Genomic DNA, 17,549 nt, shown 5'->3' with positions numbered 1-17,549 from the left:
ATTTTATTATATATTTCAACATTTAACAAGTTAAATGTTACATTTAATTCGCGATTTCAAATGTTTAAAAAGTTTTTTGAAGTGATGCTCAATTGCTCGTCGAGTGGCACGTGAACACATCGCATCAGCTGTGCGCAGGTCACGTGACGTGGGCCGTTCCAGTCCGAACTCGAGCTGGGATCCAGCGCTATTCCCTTTAGATTTTATGAGCCGTCCAAGTGAATCGGGTAGTCGAATCGCTGGAGTCAGCCCTCACAGGGCGCGTGCCCATAACCTCGCACATGCGCAACAAGTTCCACCGCCTCCCCTGATTTGTCCCGCATTGAATCACGCCGTGGTAAGTCGCCTACGGTCCTTTTTAAAAAAAATAGCTAGCGGTAGCGAGGGTAAGTGAGTGAACGAGTGCGTGGGAGTCCAGATTCAGTTAGAACCTCGCGGGTTTTGAACGACTCGATCGGTAGCCGCACATCTCTCCGGTAAGCTTCGGTGTGACAGCTAAGAGGTGTCCAACTGTCCACGTCAACACAGCCAACGAGGCGGCGATGGACTCTTCGTCTCTGGTGAGCATCCCCAACGTTTACCGAGCACAGAATACACACAATTTGTGGCCGAATGCGTGTCATTTGGAGTGTGAAATGCTCTGGCGATGTGTTAGGTTATATGATATGTAGTGACATATGGTGGAGTGGCTAGTTCGGTGCTCACAGGGAAACGATCAGCACGTATCTTTCTTGGTTGTTCAGTGAGAATGACACGTCTGGTGTTTGATGTGATTTGCACGTATAGATTTATGTACATATATAATCAGCATACAAGTGTGAAATTCGTCAGGAGGCGACGTGAATTCGCGACCAACTTACTGTGTTTCTATTTAGTCCATTGCAGTAGCCGTAATCCATAACGCAACAGGGCGTAAACCCAAGATGGCAATAGACAAATGTTAAATAGAGAAAGGAGTACATGCTGAATATAGTGCATGACAGTATGTGTTGATGACTGCAGGCCTGCGTGTGTTTGGTTGACGTGTAGAAGTGGAAGTGCCACGTCCACCCCTCTCTCTCTCTCTGTCTCTCTCTCTCTCTCTCTCTCTCTCTCTCTCTCTCTCTCTCTCTCTCTCTGTCTCTCTCTCTCTCTGTGTCTCTCTCTCGCGCGCGCGCTCTCTCTTCGCATCATGAGCGCAACATTACTAGCAGCAATCAATAAATACACGTATTTGAACGATATTTCAAAATCAAGCCATAAAATGGATGAAACAAGGTAAAAACAAAACAGACGAAAGAACCTTTCTACCATCGGCCAATGAGCTGCCAGCTTGCTAGCTGACTTCCGCTTCTCTTTTCCATGTCTAAGCAAGCTAAGTTAGCAAGACAGTAATACTAAGCAAGCTAAGGAAGGTTGAGTGAAGCTTCAATGTTCATTTATCCCTTTCATTCATCATTTATTTTCATTTCGAATTGTTCTATGTACAGGTATGTTAAACTATAACTGTGAAACGCTTTCCTCTTTGTTAGTATTAAAATGCTCACATGGCAATTTGAAAGCGTGCCAGAAGTTACATTCTGTTAAAAACAACTACTGTTTGCCTGGTTGCAGACCTCAGTGATAGTGAACAATTACATTAACATGCGCAGTAACAGAACTCGGCCACTAGAGGCAGCATTTGGCCAATGCTAGCCTCCTTGCTAGTAGCGCTAGAAAGTCGTGTACTGTAGTTCTTGGGGAAATACCCATGATAAGTTGATTAAGAAGCAATTAAATGACAGTAATGTGTGTTGTGTTAACATTTGTGAGACTTGTAGCGTAACTGTGTTAGCCAGCAAAGAACTACAGAGTCAACCACTAATGACATCATAGACAGGCGACGGAGCTGACTTCCGCTTCCTGTTAACATGTATTAGCCACTGAACTCTATACTTCTGGAAGAGGCGTCCCTGCTGACCGCATGAAGCCATTGGTCGGTCATCTTGCTTCACCCAAAAAAGCACACATGCATACACATACATGTATCTTCATTCACTACATTTTATTATGGTTCGGTATAAAAATTAACACGAATTAACAAAAATTCCATTGAAACAGAGTAAATTTACTAGACCCAAATCTCAAATTTTCCCTCCAGTTGAAGTTTTTTCCTACCTCTATGGTGTGAAATTACAATGCATAACAAGTCAATTTCAGTGTTCACAAGGTATTTGTTATAAGGATCTACGTAGTATCAAAGTTAAATGCTAGCATACCTTTAGAAGATGATCAGGAAAGTCAAATATTGTTGGAACTGCATTTTGTCGTAATCTAACAGTCTGGCCGGTCCTGTCCAAGTTCTCCTCGGTGAAATGACTTGAACAGAGTTGCGATCTGGCTGCAGGAATCCACCTGTCTCTCCGCATATTTACTACCCATTGCTTTAGAAGTTGAGCATTGCAGTGTGGAAATCTAAAGGAGAATAAGGGCTCATTTACAACTACTTAGATGAAAAGATGCTTACAGATTTAAAGTATCTATTTTTTTAAACTATTTTTATTATTTATAAGCATTTACCTACCTGTGAAATGTAAGTCCCTTCTCGCGATGTTCACGAGTATCACGATTTGTGCAATTAATAGCAGCACAAGACGGCATCTCCAACTCCTCTTAGTTGTTAGGCTTTGTTTTGGGTGAAACAACATGGCGACTTCTATACTTCCGGTGGCTTCAGGCCTCCAATGCTCAGCAAGCGATCGGGGCCATTCCAGTTATAGAGTTCAGTGGTATTAGCGAGCTAATAGGCTGTTAACAAGGACATTTTGTAATTTTACAAAATACATTAAGAACACAGACGGACTCAGGCAGTGTATTAATAACATAACAAGACATGTATGCTAACTGGAGATTGTACGCAAAATGTTAAATTTAGACGTGAACCGAAAAACATGCTAACCAAGGTTGCACTGTATTATTATTCTGGTATTATTATTACAGTCGTCCCTCGTTTATAGCAGTTAATTGGTTCCTGACCTGACCGCAATAAATGAATTTTCACCGTATATGATTCAAATGGAATGTTTTTAGCGACAGCAGTTATGTCAACATGGTTTTTAACATTATTAGACCCTACATAGACGCCTACAGTCACCTTTACACTCCTATTATTCATTGTTTAAAACACACTGCGCAGCTTTTAAGCTGCAGGGACTTGAGACGGGCTAACCAGTTAGCCTGAAATGTATTTCTCCTAAACTTGTGAAGCCAAAAACTACCCAATATAGACATAGTAGGAGAAAATTAGACATATAAATCGGAATACACTTTTTAACATAATTAGAGACCTCTAGACATGAAATAACACCCCATAGTCATCTTTGCTCCTCCTGGCTGATTTCATGCCTTCATGCAGTGTTAAGGTAATGTCATGTAAGCTAATGTCTCGATGTTGTGTGTCATTCTTGCCCCCTAGTGACCACAATACTACATATCACTTGTATTTTTAACCATCATTTATTCATTCATTCATTTTTGTGAAATATTGAAGGAGCGATGTGAACCACGATATTGCGAGCGCTGACTGTAATCTTCTAAACATGACATCTTGATGTAAGATGAATGCAAGGAGTTGTTCTTCTCTCTTCCTCCAGTGTGAAGTGTCTGGTCTAAGTTCTGTGATACACTAAGACTGTGAGTTTATGCTAGTCAGTGCATAACAGAACTTTGTCCCGGGTCTAAAAAGGTCTTCGCAGTCACACATCTCAGACTGGATTCAGTTGGTGGGGGACAGTATCTTTTTCATCAAAATAGTACTTATGCCAAAAGGCTGTGTTGCTGCTGGATGTTCATAGTATCCCAGTGACACTGTAAGTTTGTTTTCTTTTCCAAAAGATGAGGCTTTAAGACAAAAATGGACGAAGCAAGTGCAGAGAACAAGAAACAGATGGACGCCCACCTTGAGTTCTGTTCTTTGCAGTGATCATTGCACTGATGACTGCTGTGAAGGAACACCTTTACAACAAGCATTTGGCTGGAAAGTATGGTATAAACGCATTTTGAAAAAAGATGCTATTCCGCCGCAACACAGCAATAAAAAGGCAAGAAGAACAACGTCAAAGTTGCCACAGTAAGTCATGTCCTGTTTACGTCAGACTCAAGTAAGCAGTCCTGGCTTTCAGCTCAATGGCTAGCTCTCTCAATGTGCACTCTGTGGACCCGGGCCGACCAGGTGGGTTACATTAGTGCCGTGACCCGGATGAGGTAAACCTCAATCCCTGACACCGTAAGAGTCGCGCTGGACATCCAGTTGACAGTCCGGCCTTTTAGCTTGATGGCCAGCGATCTGGATGCTCAATCTGCTGACCCTGATTTCGCAGATAGTTTTTCTTGTCTACAGTAGCCATCAAAGTCTTGTATGGACCAAACTCATCCAACCTTGTACATCTTCTTTGTTTTGGGTCTGTTTTGTTCTTGCAAGCCCAGGGTTTGAAGGTTCAAAAGTCCAAATCACGTACTTATTTTACTCCTGAGCTCAGCTGCGTGCCTCCTGGTGTGGGACATCAGTCCACATGGAGATAGTTTATCCTGAAGTACAAAGCAAAAGAAGATGTGAAAACTGAATGGAGCGTGACTGATTTGACTGAAGTGTTTTTGTTGCAGGAAGCTTCGCTCTACACGGTCAAAGCTGTTTTCATTCTAGACAATGACGGCAACAGGCTTCTGTCAAAGGTAGCGCACTGAGAAATGTACAACAAACAGATCATATTTTACTATGGGGGGTTCTGAAACAGTCATTTACTAAGATGACATTGTGACATTGTGGTGTTTGATTGTTTTTTTTTTTTAAGTTGGGTAATGTGGCCTCTTTTTTTTTTTTTTTTTTAAATGATGAGTTATCGCCTGTCTCCCAAAGTCAGCTGGGATAGGCTCCAGCATGCCCCCGCGACCCTAATGAGGAGAAGCAGTATAGAAAATCAAAAAGCAAGCTTTTATTTATAACGTGGCAGCAAAACACAGCAGTTGAGCATTTAGCATTTAGCCTTCCGTACCCCATCCCTCCTTTTCATAGCTGTCTCAGCCAATGCCTGTAACATAAAGTTATGACTTTTATTCTTGTAAACTCGTAACATTACGACAATAAACTCATAAAAATTACGAGTTTATTCTCGTAGATTTATGACTTTATTCTTAAAATCTCAGAATATTTGAATACTCTGTCATGACAGGCATTGCCTGAGACAGCTACGTGTCCTTTGGCCGTGGTCAAAGGTAACATTAGGACTTTTTTTTCTGAAATGTATGACTTTTTTCCTTGTAAATTTGTGAGTTTTTTTCTAGTAAAGTTATGAGAAAAGTCATGAGAAAATATGAGCTTTGACCAAGGCCAAAGGTCGCTTAAGTCCCCGTTGTCATAGCTGTCTGAGGCAATGCCTGTTCTGACGCAGTATTCAAATAATCTGACATTAGAATAAAGTCTCAGTACCACAGATTATTTTCTCATAAATTTACAAGTAAAAATGTGTAACTTTATGTTACAGGTGAAGGGGGACTTCCGTGGAGGGGGCGGGGTGAGGAAGGCGGATGTGAGATGATGCTAACCCATGCTAATATGTTTGTGCTGCTCTGTTTTGCTGCCACGTTATAAATAAATGCTTGCCTGAAGCGAGAGGAAAGTTTCCTTCCTTCCTGAAGAGCTACGCTCTATTTTCCCTCGGACACGCGTGACACCATGACTCCTAATATTAACACTTCATTCTTCTACGTTTACCACTTTTTTCTCGTCCATTTACAACTTTTATTCTCAAAATCTGGCCTAATACTTTGTGGTAATATCCAATACTTGTGTACATCTTTTCCACTTCCCTTCTAACTTTTTGCAGTACTATGACCCAGAGTTTTACCCCTCCATGAAGGACCAGAGGAACTTTGAGAAGAACATTTTTAACAAGACTCACAAAGCAGAGAGTAAGTTCTACTTTGTCTGTCTGTGGTTTACCCAAAACACTTCAGTAGTCCTACGGTAGAAATTCACCTGTTACAGCAGCAAGCAAGATACACAAGTAAAGAATGCATATTAATAATTAATAAATAATAAGACATTTTCGTCAAAGCTTTAGATGAAATCGCTTTCCTGGAGGGAATGACCATCATCTACAAGAGCAGCATCGACCTTTTCATCTACGTGGTCGGCAGCGCTCAGGAGAACGAGGTAGGATGCGCTCATCGTCCTTGAAGACATTTCTCATCAACAGTTTATGACGAAACTGCTGTTCACGTTTATATTTACGTTGAACCTCGTGGTATTACCACGCATTGATTATCTTTTTCATTTTCCGTTTCTGTTTTACTATTGCATAATTCACTTTTGACTTAATGTAATATAAATATATTCAAAAAGTACAAATAAATATTTAAAACCTGTAAATAAATATTTACAAAGTTTGACATCTGTAATCTAATAGAACACAACCATAAAAAATGGAATAAAAAATTTTAAAGTCTAGAAAATGCTACCAAATCTTATTTCAAAATGAAAATTGTACATTTTTGTTATTATTATTTTTGTTTAATATAATAAACATATATTTTAGCAAGTAAACATAAATAATCATGAAATTAAATATATAATATTTTTTAAATAATACCTTCAAATAATGAGCGTCTTTTTGGTGCACATTCACTGACCACATGAAATGACATGGCGGGCCCCCCCCCCCGGGCCTTGTGTTTGCCAACCGTGTCCCAGAGTGACTGTTATTTGTTTGGTTTGTCTCCAGCTGATGCTGATGTCTGTACTCAACTGCCTGTTTGACTCCCTCAGTCACATCCTCAGGTAATGAACACATGCATGTTCACATTGTGCAACACATTAGACACGCCAGAGTACACGGTGTCGCACGCTGCGTGGGATGTCATGATGGGACCAGCATGGCAGCATCATTGGAGGCGGGGCTTGGCTCAATCCCTCGTTCTCTTGTGGCCCTCATGTGCTTACTCCACACCCACTTGCTCCTCGTGGTGCAGAGAAATAGAATGTGTGTGCGTGTGTATCCACGTATGGTGTGTTGACCGGGATCTCTCGCTGGCGACTGCAACATTTTCAGCCAAATAGTGAGCAATGTGGTTGCTATGGGAACTAAATGGGATTACTACTGAAGTGTACGCTACATAAATAAGTAGCCAATCACCTGCTGATTTTTCAAAGATATGAACCATTCATCATTTTCATGCTCGCTTTATAGTAAATAAATAGCTTTATACAGTAGACAAATATGAAGTCATATGATAAAACTGGAGATTGTTTTGTATTTGATAGAGGGAAACAAGTATTGGATCCTAAAGCAAAGGGTTTTTCTTTAGGCTGCTCATCAGGGTTGCATGCGTGTCGGGAGGGATTTTGGTGAGAGAACGAGTCAACTTGTTGTGTTTTTCCTGCAGAAAAAATGTGGAGCGAAGGAGTTTACTCGACAACATGGAAGGAGCGTTTCTCGTTGTTGATGAAATCATTGATGGAGGGTGAGCTTGTTCATCCCACTTATTCTTGATCTATTATCTTATCTTGTCATTTCTACAAATGCACCATATCTTTTTTTTCAAACCGGTAGCAATAACTTTCTGCTTCTCAAGAACGACATGATACCGATAACCGATCTTTTTAAAAAATGTAGATGTTTGTTTGTGCACACTGGGAGGTAAGAAGGACTGGAAGAAATTAGGATTTGACCAAGTGTACCTAATGAAATATGATGACATCACTACTAGCACATCACTACTACCAGGAGAACCAGAGTATAGAGGGGGAGGAGCCACCTGCTGTGGCCCAACAAGGTGCACTGTATTCGGGCACACGCTCCGAGCAGCCGGTGTGACGCCACGGAGGTCTCTGGCAAACCTTTTGCACTTTTCGAACGTTTCAGGTGGCTGATGAGGCTTTTTTGTGTGTTCCATGGGTTTTTTTTCCCCTCATCTCGAAGCATTCGGTACAACTAGCATGCAAAATGTCTCTGAAAAAGTGAATGTTTGTTTCCAAGTGAGCACAGGGGAAGTTACAACAGGCTGTTAACGTCACAGGCAGGAGATAAAGGGAGCGCTTGATTTGCTCACCCGCACAGTACAAATAATCTCGCCTCACTGGAGCGTTTTTTTAAATGATCGATTATTGGAGCTATTTTTAATGTTACGACGTCACATCAGCCTGAAAATTGTGCACCCCTAATGATTCATTGATATCATTTTGTAATGTTGGCAGGTAAAGTAGATGTATTTTGAAAAATACTTCAATAACAAAGTAGGATTATTACAATTACAGAATGTCAGGGTGCAACAATCCACGTTTCTGGTCTCCTCGATATCACCATGAAACAAACGATACTGTAACTCAAGTCCCAAACGTCACATGATGTCAGTCAGCTGATGTCAAAGTCCTCTCCTGATTCGCTGTTGCTCCTCCACGGCAAAGATGAAATGAAAACAGCATTTTTCATCTCTGATATCCAAATTCCAGATAAAATAAGTCACAATAAAAGTCCTCATTGCGTTTGTAGCGGCTAGTTCCACGCAAAACCCTAAAAAAAATCAATTGTTTGATGGCACTGGGTGCGCTCTGAACTCCATTAGAAATGTGTTTTTCTACTTTTACTTGTTGTTGTTGCTTTTGCTTTATGATGATTTCAAAAATTGTTGTCATTTGGTTTAATTGTTTTGGTTCATTTTCTAATTGTAATGTTTAATAGCAAAGTGGACGTTTACATGAAGTATGGCAATGATGAACACTACGTAGGTTGATTGAAATACTATTGAATCTGTGAATACAACAATTGATGAATTATGGAGTTACATGTTGAATTGAATTGTGAATAGTTTATTGGATTATTTACTGTAGTTTGATATGGTTGTACTGTAACTTCTAAGTATGCACAGCAGAAATTGAGGCATGTATAGATGCACCACATGCATTCTATTTAAAAACTCTGCTTTTGAGTTCAAGCAAATGTTGGTCATTTCAATAAAAAACAAGTATCGAAAAAATATCGAACTGTAACACTAGAGTACTGAACTGAATGGCGATTTTCCGTATGGTTGCACCCCTAAAGGAAACATCGGTTGTGAATTTGTTTTACAAATATAAACTCAATAAAAATGTACTTCTTTTTTTCCAGGGTGATTCTGGAGAGCGATGCCCAGCAGGTCATCCAAAAGGTCAACTACAAGGTAAAGTTTTCATTTTGCTTTCTGAAGTTCCACTCTCCAGACAGGCCAAATGATCCTAACCATACTCAGTAGGGCTGCACCATAATTATCGGGCCCATATGAGGAAATGACGATGTCATACCGATAAATCCGATAACATAACGATAATCAATCATTTGAAAAAAAGGCTCCAATGACACGCTCCTGTCACGATAATCGATTAATCGAACGATAAAAAAAAAACAGGTTGATAATTACGTATGATCTCTGGATAAATTGCCGCATGCGTGCGTGTGTGTGCGTGTGTGTGCGTGTGTGTGGTCTCTCTGCGCCACACAGGCTGGATGACAGGAGGGTTCACATGCATGTGCGCATTGCTTCTTTAGTGGAATGAACGCAGAGAGTGAACCCTCTTGTCCTCTCATTCAGCCTCTTTGTGGAGGCGGGGCTAAGTGAGTGGATGCAGAGCACGGTGTTAGCAGTTAGCCTCGTGAGCCAGCATACGCTAGCATGAATAAGGGCACAGAAGCCATGATTTTTTTTATCCCAGTGTGGGAATATTTCAGTTTTAAACCGAATGAACGAGGTGAGCACATGAACACAGACGAACCGAAAGTTCGAAAGTAGTGAAGAGGAAAAAGGGGAACACGAGCAACTTGGGCGAGAGAGACGAAGCGGCGGAAACGATCCTCGTAGTCCCGCGGAACATCATGTGGGAACTGCACCACCTCGGGAGAAGGTTCTAGCCAGGCTTTGGGCTTCGCGGGTCTGTCACCCCGTATCCCCTTGCGTCTATGTTTTCCCGGGAAGCAATGGCTCCAACACAGCAGGAACTCTGGCACGTCAGCCGGGTAAGAGGGGCACGTTTCCTTCTTTGTTTGGCCCCCCGTACTCTGGTTTCCCACAGGCGGCCACAGCATCCTGGATTTGAGGTCATTCCTGACGATCATCCACCGGCAGAGAGTCGATGGTCCTCACAACAAACAATAAAACAAAGATGAAAACGATCACAGTGAGCTGAGGGAAGAGTCCAGCCAGACACAGTGGCTTATATGTTGCCATATAATTCATGGAAAAATGTTCTCAAAAATGCAGACAATATCGACAATAATTTGTAGTTATTGTGACAAGCCTAGCCAGAGACCTCCGTGGCTGCTTGGAGCGTGTGCCTGAATACAGTGCACCTTGCTGGGCCACACCAGGTGGCTCCTCCCCTTCTATACTCTGGTTCTCCTGGTAGTAGTGATGTGGCAGCAGTAGTGTCATATTTCATTAGGCACCGTTGGTCAAATCCTAATTTCTTCCCGTCCTTCTTACCCTCAGGTGTGCACTAACAACACTTATATTCACATTTAGAAAGGTTATCTGTTATCGGTCTTATCGGTATCGGTTTAAAAAAATAAAAGATATCATGCATCTCTACCGAATGAGCATTTGGCCTGTTGCAAGCCATCCTCCAGCTTTCCACTTTCCCTCCTTCCCGACACTCAATGCCTTTCTCTTCTTCTCCCTGTCGTCTCTGATTGGCGCCAGCTCGTGTCAGAGCCCGCCTACGGGTTTGTCCTATTTGATCACATGACCGGTAACCTGCAGGGACAAACAGACAGGAGCCAGCTGCTGTAGACAGTAGGACAGAAGAAGGGTGAGAGATAGTGAATGCATGGTAAGAGAGAAGAGTGCCATGACTAACACGAGCCGAGAGGCTAAGGCTTGTGATGGCTGGGTTGATAGAACTAAACGTATGTGACTTGCTGTCCAAACAAAAACACTAAAAACACAATGCCTGTACTGTATGTAGCGCCGTATGCCACCACCACAGACAAAGTGAGTCGAAAAGTATAAAAGGTTATGTTCAGGGGGCTGCAAGTGGCGTCTTTAACATTAGAGCCCTCTAGACATGAAATAACACCCCTTTAGTCATCTTTACACTCCTATTATTCTTTGTTTACACCACATCGCAACTCTCAAGCTACAGGGACTCAAGATGGCAGCTAGCTAGCGAGCGAACCAGCTACCCTCAAATGTATTTCTTAACTTAAACAGCCAAAAACATACCACTTCCACATAGCGTGGGAGGACAACTTTTTTTCTATCTATCATGTGGAACATGCCATGGCTGATTTCATGACTTCATGCAGTGTTAAGGTAATGTCATGTAAGCTAATGTGACCGCAATACCACATATCACTTGTACTTCCATATGTTTTGACTACTAATAGACCACAGTCTAGCACCAAATGGCCATCATTTATTCATTCATTCATTTCTGAAAAAGCAAAAGATATTGCGAGGGATGACCGTACCAGCTAGCTAGCTAGCTGCCAGAGACCTGAGCCACATTTGGCTTGAGGGAGGAAGACGTTGAGACCCTGAGAACAGAAAAGAAATCATCAACATGTGAGATGATAAACGTGGTGTATGACTTGTTTTACCCCACCTCATGTTTGCACTTGTGCTCTTCACTTCTTGCCTGCGTTGAAACGCTTTCCCCGCTTTTCTCTTTTTTTAGGTGGATGACAATTCACTGTCTGAACAAAGCGTAGCCCAGGTAAACACACACACACACACACACACACACACACACACACGCACGCTTGTGTAGTAGCTGCAAGGAGCATGGATCCATTCATGTCCTGCATGATGACGGTTGCATCATCACATGCTAAGTCAATCAGAGGCTGACTAACCCACAAAGCTCTTACACTCAAAGTTCTTGCTGATTAAAGACATGCAGTCGTCCCTCGTTTATCCCGGTTAATTGGTTCCACACCAGACCGCGAAGTAAAGTAAAGAAAATAGGATTCCTTATTTATAAATGGAATATTTTTGTAGTTAGAGCATAGAAAACCTGTTTACAACCTTCAAAATACACTTTTTACACCCCATACACTCCTATTACCTAATATAGTAGACATAATAAGAGAAAATATGACATATTAGACATAGAACCATGTTTACGACCATCTAAATGTTTTTTTTTTTACATTATTAGATTTCTCTTGACATGAAATAACACCCCTAGAGTCACCTTTACACTCCTCTTACTCAATATAGTAGACATAAGAGAAAATAACCTGTTTACAGCCTCCTAAATACACTTTTTAACATAATTAGAGCCCTCTAGACATGAAATAACACCCCATAGTCACCTTTACACCTAACATAGCAGACATGATAAGTGATAATAGGGTATAATAACTCACATGTTAGCATTGGGAAAGTTCCTTGTTGAACATAATGTGGGTCTAACACGTGGCATAAAAAAAAAAAAAAAACATCATCCATCCTCACTATGACTCAAGAGACGGCCGCCACTTTAAGGATAGCAAGCTACCGAACTAACTGGTTAGGCTCCATTTATTTATTGTAAGGATAAGAAAAGGTTTGAAGCTGAAGGAAGGCAAAGTAAGAAGCCAAAAATGGACCACTTCCACACGGAATGGGAGGAGAACTTTATTTCACTCAATGTTATGTCATGCAAGTAACATTACGGACACCTAGTGGCCAGTGTAGAATGCTACACATGACTTGTCTTGCAATATTTTTGACAACCACAGTCAACCACCAAAGAGCGATCACGTATTAATAATTCATTCATTGTTGAAAAAGTGCGATAGAGACGGGGAGCCATGTTCGAACCGCAAAGTGGCGAGGGACGACTGTCTTTTCATATTGTGTGATGTTATTGTGTTTTGTATTGGATTTGTGCGCACATTAAAGTTCTTTCTGTCTGTTGCTTTAACCCTGACAGCACATAAGCAACAAACTGGCTCTGACTTCCGTTGTAAGTTGTGACTAACTGCTGGGGGGGTCACCAGACCATACACGAGGTTGGGTCCCCGAGAGCGGGACGAGACAACTTTTTAACCTCACTTTTAAGACATGTAGAATGAAAAAGTGTATGAGTGAATATATTTCATGTGCTAACAAACAGGCTTCCTGCCAGTTTGGAGGCGAGCGACGGGGGGAGCAGACACGCATGCACATGGCAACATATCGACGCCGGCAAAATGATTCAGTTGATTTTCATTTATTTGTTATCGTCCCAGGCCTTGTGCCCACCAGAGGGTTTTTTACCTGAACGAGGAATTTAGTCACATTTCAATCACGTGAGATCTTGTGACACCCCTACTAACTAGACCGTAGTACTTAGTAGTAAAAGTAGTACTAGTACTACTAGTACAATGTTTCCCATCCGTTTCTACCTCTTTGTCATAGCATGAGTACCCATCACTCATACATGTTGATACTGTAATTCTCCAAAAGTAGAATGTAATACAACTGCTGTGATTTTGGCGTAGCTGTGCCACAGCTTATTGTCTCCCTGCGGAAACTCGTAGCGCACACGTTCCATTTTATTACCTGGCTTAATAGGAAATGACAGAGAATATTTATTTATTGTCTTGGAAATGAAATGTTTCCATGTACCCCCTGCAATTTGCAATCCTTGTACTTGAACACTCGCCGCTCGCTGCGTCCCCTCCAAAGTGCAAGAAGCGAAAGTGAAACGGGACGTGCGCTTCTCCAAGCAAGTTCGCCCGTGCGTTCCCATCAGAGAAAGAAATGATCGCCATCCAACTATTCAGATATTTTGTTGGTTTGTCGTAAAGCTCAGTTGTGGTAACGTGTCCGTGATGTCATCGTTTTCAGAAGGCAGCGGGTGGCTGAAAAATACCACTTCAGGTCACCCAGAACGCCGTTTCCGTGTGGGTGAAAGGCGGAAACCATAAAATACTTTGCCATTTTGACCTGGAAACGTTTCCGGGTGGATAGCCCCCAGGCCTGTAGGTCACGTGCTTGTCAAAGGTGTTACCGTTGAAAAGAAAGAGCCTGCCTGTCAATGCAACACTTCACGCTTCAGCACGCTTCACCAACTACACGGCATGCTTAGTCCCAGCAAATCTGGACGCTATAATTCATGACTGTCATTGCACACTTAGCAGAAATGACCATCGCCTTCTTCTTTTCTTCTTTTTAATGGTAAATTGCAACCACTCAACTTAGTCCGTCCCTTCCCGCTGTGTAGCCAAGATGGCGATTATCGAGGGTGGTCAGTGGCCATCCCTGCGCACTCACCATTTTTCCCATTTTGAGTGCAACGTCTGGGTACTGACAGCACACTTGTGCACTCAAAAGGCTACTTCTCAGTACTAGCATAGCAAGCTACTGAGATAACTAGTTAGCCTCTTCAATTTACTTTATTCTAAACTTAAAAGTGTTTCAAACAGTGTGGGGAAAGACAAAAATTTACCACTTCCACACGGAATGAGAGGAGAACCTTTTATCTAAGACATGACGTGTCCGTCTCGGCCGTGGTATGTCTGTCTTAACATTACTGATGCCTAGTGACCTCAGTACTACATAGAACTTGTCTTTTAATATTTGTTGACTAATAATAGGCCATAGTCAACCACCAGACAGCCATCATTCTTTCATTCATTATTTGAGAAACTGCGATATAGTGAGAGACAATTGTATGACTAAAGGATGCTAAAGGATTGTAACATGCGTTTGTGTGATTGTTGCAGGTTTTGCAGTCGGCCAAGGAGCAGATCAAATGGTCCATACTGAAATAAAAGAACCTTCCTTAGCCTTTGTGTAGCAGCTTAGGAACACCAAAGGGAAAAGCTTCATGTTCTTTCTCTGTTTGTTTGTGTCTCACTGTGCAGCACAGTAAGTACATGTTGACGGTATTAAGAAGTACAATAGTCCCTCGTTTGTGGCGGTTAATCGGTTCCAGACCCGATCGTGAGAAGTGAATTTGCGCCAAGTAGGATTGCTTATTTATAAAAGGAATATTTTGGTAGTTTTTTAACATGATTAGAGCCCTCTAGAGATGAAATAACACCCCTATAGTCACCTTTACACTCCTATTACCCAATATAGTAGAGCTAAAGTAAAGAAATAAAATAATAAATAAATACTAGAAACTTGAACACATAATATACACTCACACATTAGCATTGGAGAGTTCCTTGGTGGTGGTCCTTTTTTTTTTTACTTCCGGTTTTGGCTTTTGACTCATCAATGTAACATTACTGACACCTACAGACCAGTGTACAATACTACATATCATCTTTGAATCCATCTTCTGAATGCTTTACATTTGTATTTTACTTCATTTACACACTTTTATACCACATTTAGGCAAAAAATACGTATAATGTGCTTAAATAGACTTTTTTTTTACAACTAATAGGCCATATTGAACCACGAAACGGTGATGATTTTTTTTTTTTTTTTACCATGATAGAGTGGAGCGCAATGTGTTGAGGGATTACTGTACTTTGCATAGAAATAGATGTACAAGACTGTGACGCAGGGATGTGTGCTGTGGTGTTGCTAGTTGTGATGTGTTTAATGTACTTCTTTTTGAAGGGCTTTAAGTTTATTTATGCAAACTGTGTCTTTTGTCTTTACAAGTTATGTTCTGGAAAAAGTGCAGTGTTTATTAAGTTTCAAGCCGCTAAACATGCTGACAAAGAATGTTACAGTTAAAAATTTAACTAAAAAGAAATGTATTTTATAATCATTATTGACAAAATGTACAAAATATTCTGAGGTTCATATATACAGTAAATATATTTTACATTACAAAACACCAGACATTTGGGGAACTAAGAATAAAGTATTTTCTCACCCTCAAATATTTATTTGCTTATTGAAAATCCCCAAAAAGCAGATGTTTCTTTGATTGACCTCCAGCAGTGGATGCAGTGTACAGCTTGGAGAATTGCAGACCTTCACAACGGATCGCTTCAAGTGTGGTAGGATGAGGAATACCACCAAGACAAATCCAGCAGCTCGTTCATTCACCCCATTCATATATTTGTTCAAAAATCAGCAGCACGTGTGATGATGAAGACCATGCCCACACAAACGAGAAGATTTTCCAAATGTAATCATGGCAGCATGCTACAATATGAGCTACAGACTTTGCTCGAATATGGCCTGGCACGCCTTTTTAACGCCTCACAAGAAGTGATCGTTGATTATTGATCAGTGTAGGTTGTTACACTGATTCCTTTGGCCCGCCAAACGTCACCCAAATAATGAAACTTCAATCAAACGAGGTGCCCATTCGTGCAGTACTTCCACCGCTCTACAGGGAGCAACATAGAGGCACGCGTTACAATGAAGAAACAGCAGCTTGAGTAGAAGAAGACTCCGTTTAAACCAATATGGCGCCGACTTCTCAAAAAAAAAAAGGCAAGTCCAGGTCTATAATGAACTAACATCGTCTGGAATACAAAATACGCATATGTCAAAATGCAGCGAGAAAGAGCTGTGTTTACTTTGTAACGAAATAAACGCTGTTTCGAAGGAATATAAACTACCACTGAAGGCACTTTCGGGAGAAATATCAAAACTTCAACGCAGCCCATTGCTCGGTTCGAATACACACACACAAATGATGAACTTTGAAAGACAACTTCGAGCAAAGTCCTCCTCTACACAACAGAAGGCAGCGTTAGCTATCTTGGATAGCATGGACCCGTGATAAAAAAGACAAAGCTTTTCACCGACGCAGAGACGATGAAGGATTGCATGCTGGCGTCTGATGAGCCAATGAAAAAGCAGGTAATGACACCCATCACATGTAAATAAGATGTTCCGTTGTTGGCCAGTTTGTGTGCTGCGTTATTGTAGCATATTTGCGTCTACCAAACAATGTTCATTTGACTTCAAATACTGGAGTGAGGCAACTCGTTTTTTATTTGGTAGTCGTACTCGAAATACTGCCGTGATGTAGCCGATTTGTGTTAAATGCACTTTTGCTGCTATACTGCAACAGCTTTGCTTAAAACACAGAGTTCAATGTTTGAGGAATGCTACGTTTGAAACTCACATTTAAAAAACGCACTGAAAACGTCGGTATTTATGTCACGCGAGGGTAATGGGACTGATTCAGTAAACTCATTGAAAGACGCGTTGTGTTGTGTAGTGTCCTACGCTGATCACAGGTGTCAGTAATGTTACGTTGATAATCACTGCATGATCAAGGAACTCGCCCAGTAATAACACGTGTGAGTCTATATTATCTTATTTTCTCTGTCTAACATTTTGGGTAATAGAGGTATACAAGTGGTGACTATAAGGCAGGGGTGTCAAACTGGTGCCATGGAGGGCCGAGACACTGCAGGTTTTCTTTCCAGCCAGTCACTAAAGCAGGTGATTTTAATGATCAACACCTTCAGTTTGAGGGAAGGCGCTCATCAATTAAATCACCTGCTGAAGAAACTGGTTGGAGAGAAAACCTGCAGCGTCTCAGCCCTCCAGGGCACCAGTTTGACACATGTGCTATAAGGGTTGTATTTAGTGTCTTGAGGTCTCTAACAAAGTTTAAAAATATATATATTTAGAAGGTCGTAAACAGGTTTTCTGTGTTATAAGTGTTT

General features: G+C 41.3%; 1 protein-coding gene across 6 annotated transcripts; it reads left to right on the top strand.

Annotated features, from left to right (window-relative positions):
- The first annotated feature begins 279 nt into the window (after window positions 1-279).
- On the top strand, window positions 280-15,812 carry copz2 (COPI coat complex subunit zeta 2). 6 transcript variants are annotated; one of them, XR_008566686.1, is made up of 11 exons: window positions 280-560; window positions 4,621-4,689; window positions 5,841-5,925; window positions 6,072-6,169; window positions 6,738-6,793; window positions 7,399-7,476; window positions 9,120-9,171; window positions 10,684-10,792; window positions 11,660-11,698; window positions 12,902-12,934; window positions 14,679-15,812. XR_008566686.1 is itself a non-coding variant. In XM_054758857.1 (11 exons), the coding sequence occupies exons 4-11, from the start codon at window positions 5,868-5,870 to the stop codon at window positions 14,724-14,726; spliced, it is 462 nt and encodes a 153-aa protein (XP_054614832.1). In that variant the 5' UTR covers window positions 282-560; window positions 3,853-4,087; window positions 4,621-4,689; window positions 5,841-5,867; the 3' UTR covers window positions 14,727-15,809. The 6 variants fall into 6 exon arrangements, 4 of the variants coding, with proteins under 4 accessions (XP_054614832.1, XP_054614829.1, XP_054614830.1 ...); XM_054758857.1 differs by lacking the exon at window positions 10,684-10,792 and adding an exon at window positions 3,853-4,087 and having other exon boundaries at window positions 282-560; window positions 14,679-15,809; XR_008566685.1 differs by lacking the exon at window positions 12,902-12,934.
- The last annotated feature ends 1,737 nt before the right edge of the window (window positions 15,813-17,549 follow it).

This window comes from Dunckerocampus dactyliophorus, chromosome 18, assembly GCF_027744805.1.
Source record: "Dunckerocampus dactyliophorus isolate RoL2022-P2 chromosome 18, RoL_Ddac_1.1, whole genome shotgun sequence".
NCBI lineage: Eukaryota > Metazoa > Chordata > Actinopteri > Syngnathiformes > Syngnathidae > Dunckerocampus > Dunckerocampus dactyliophorus.
Note: the sequence above shows the minus strand (reverse complement) of the source record. Positions and strands in the feature narration are given on the sequence as shown.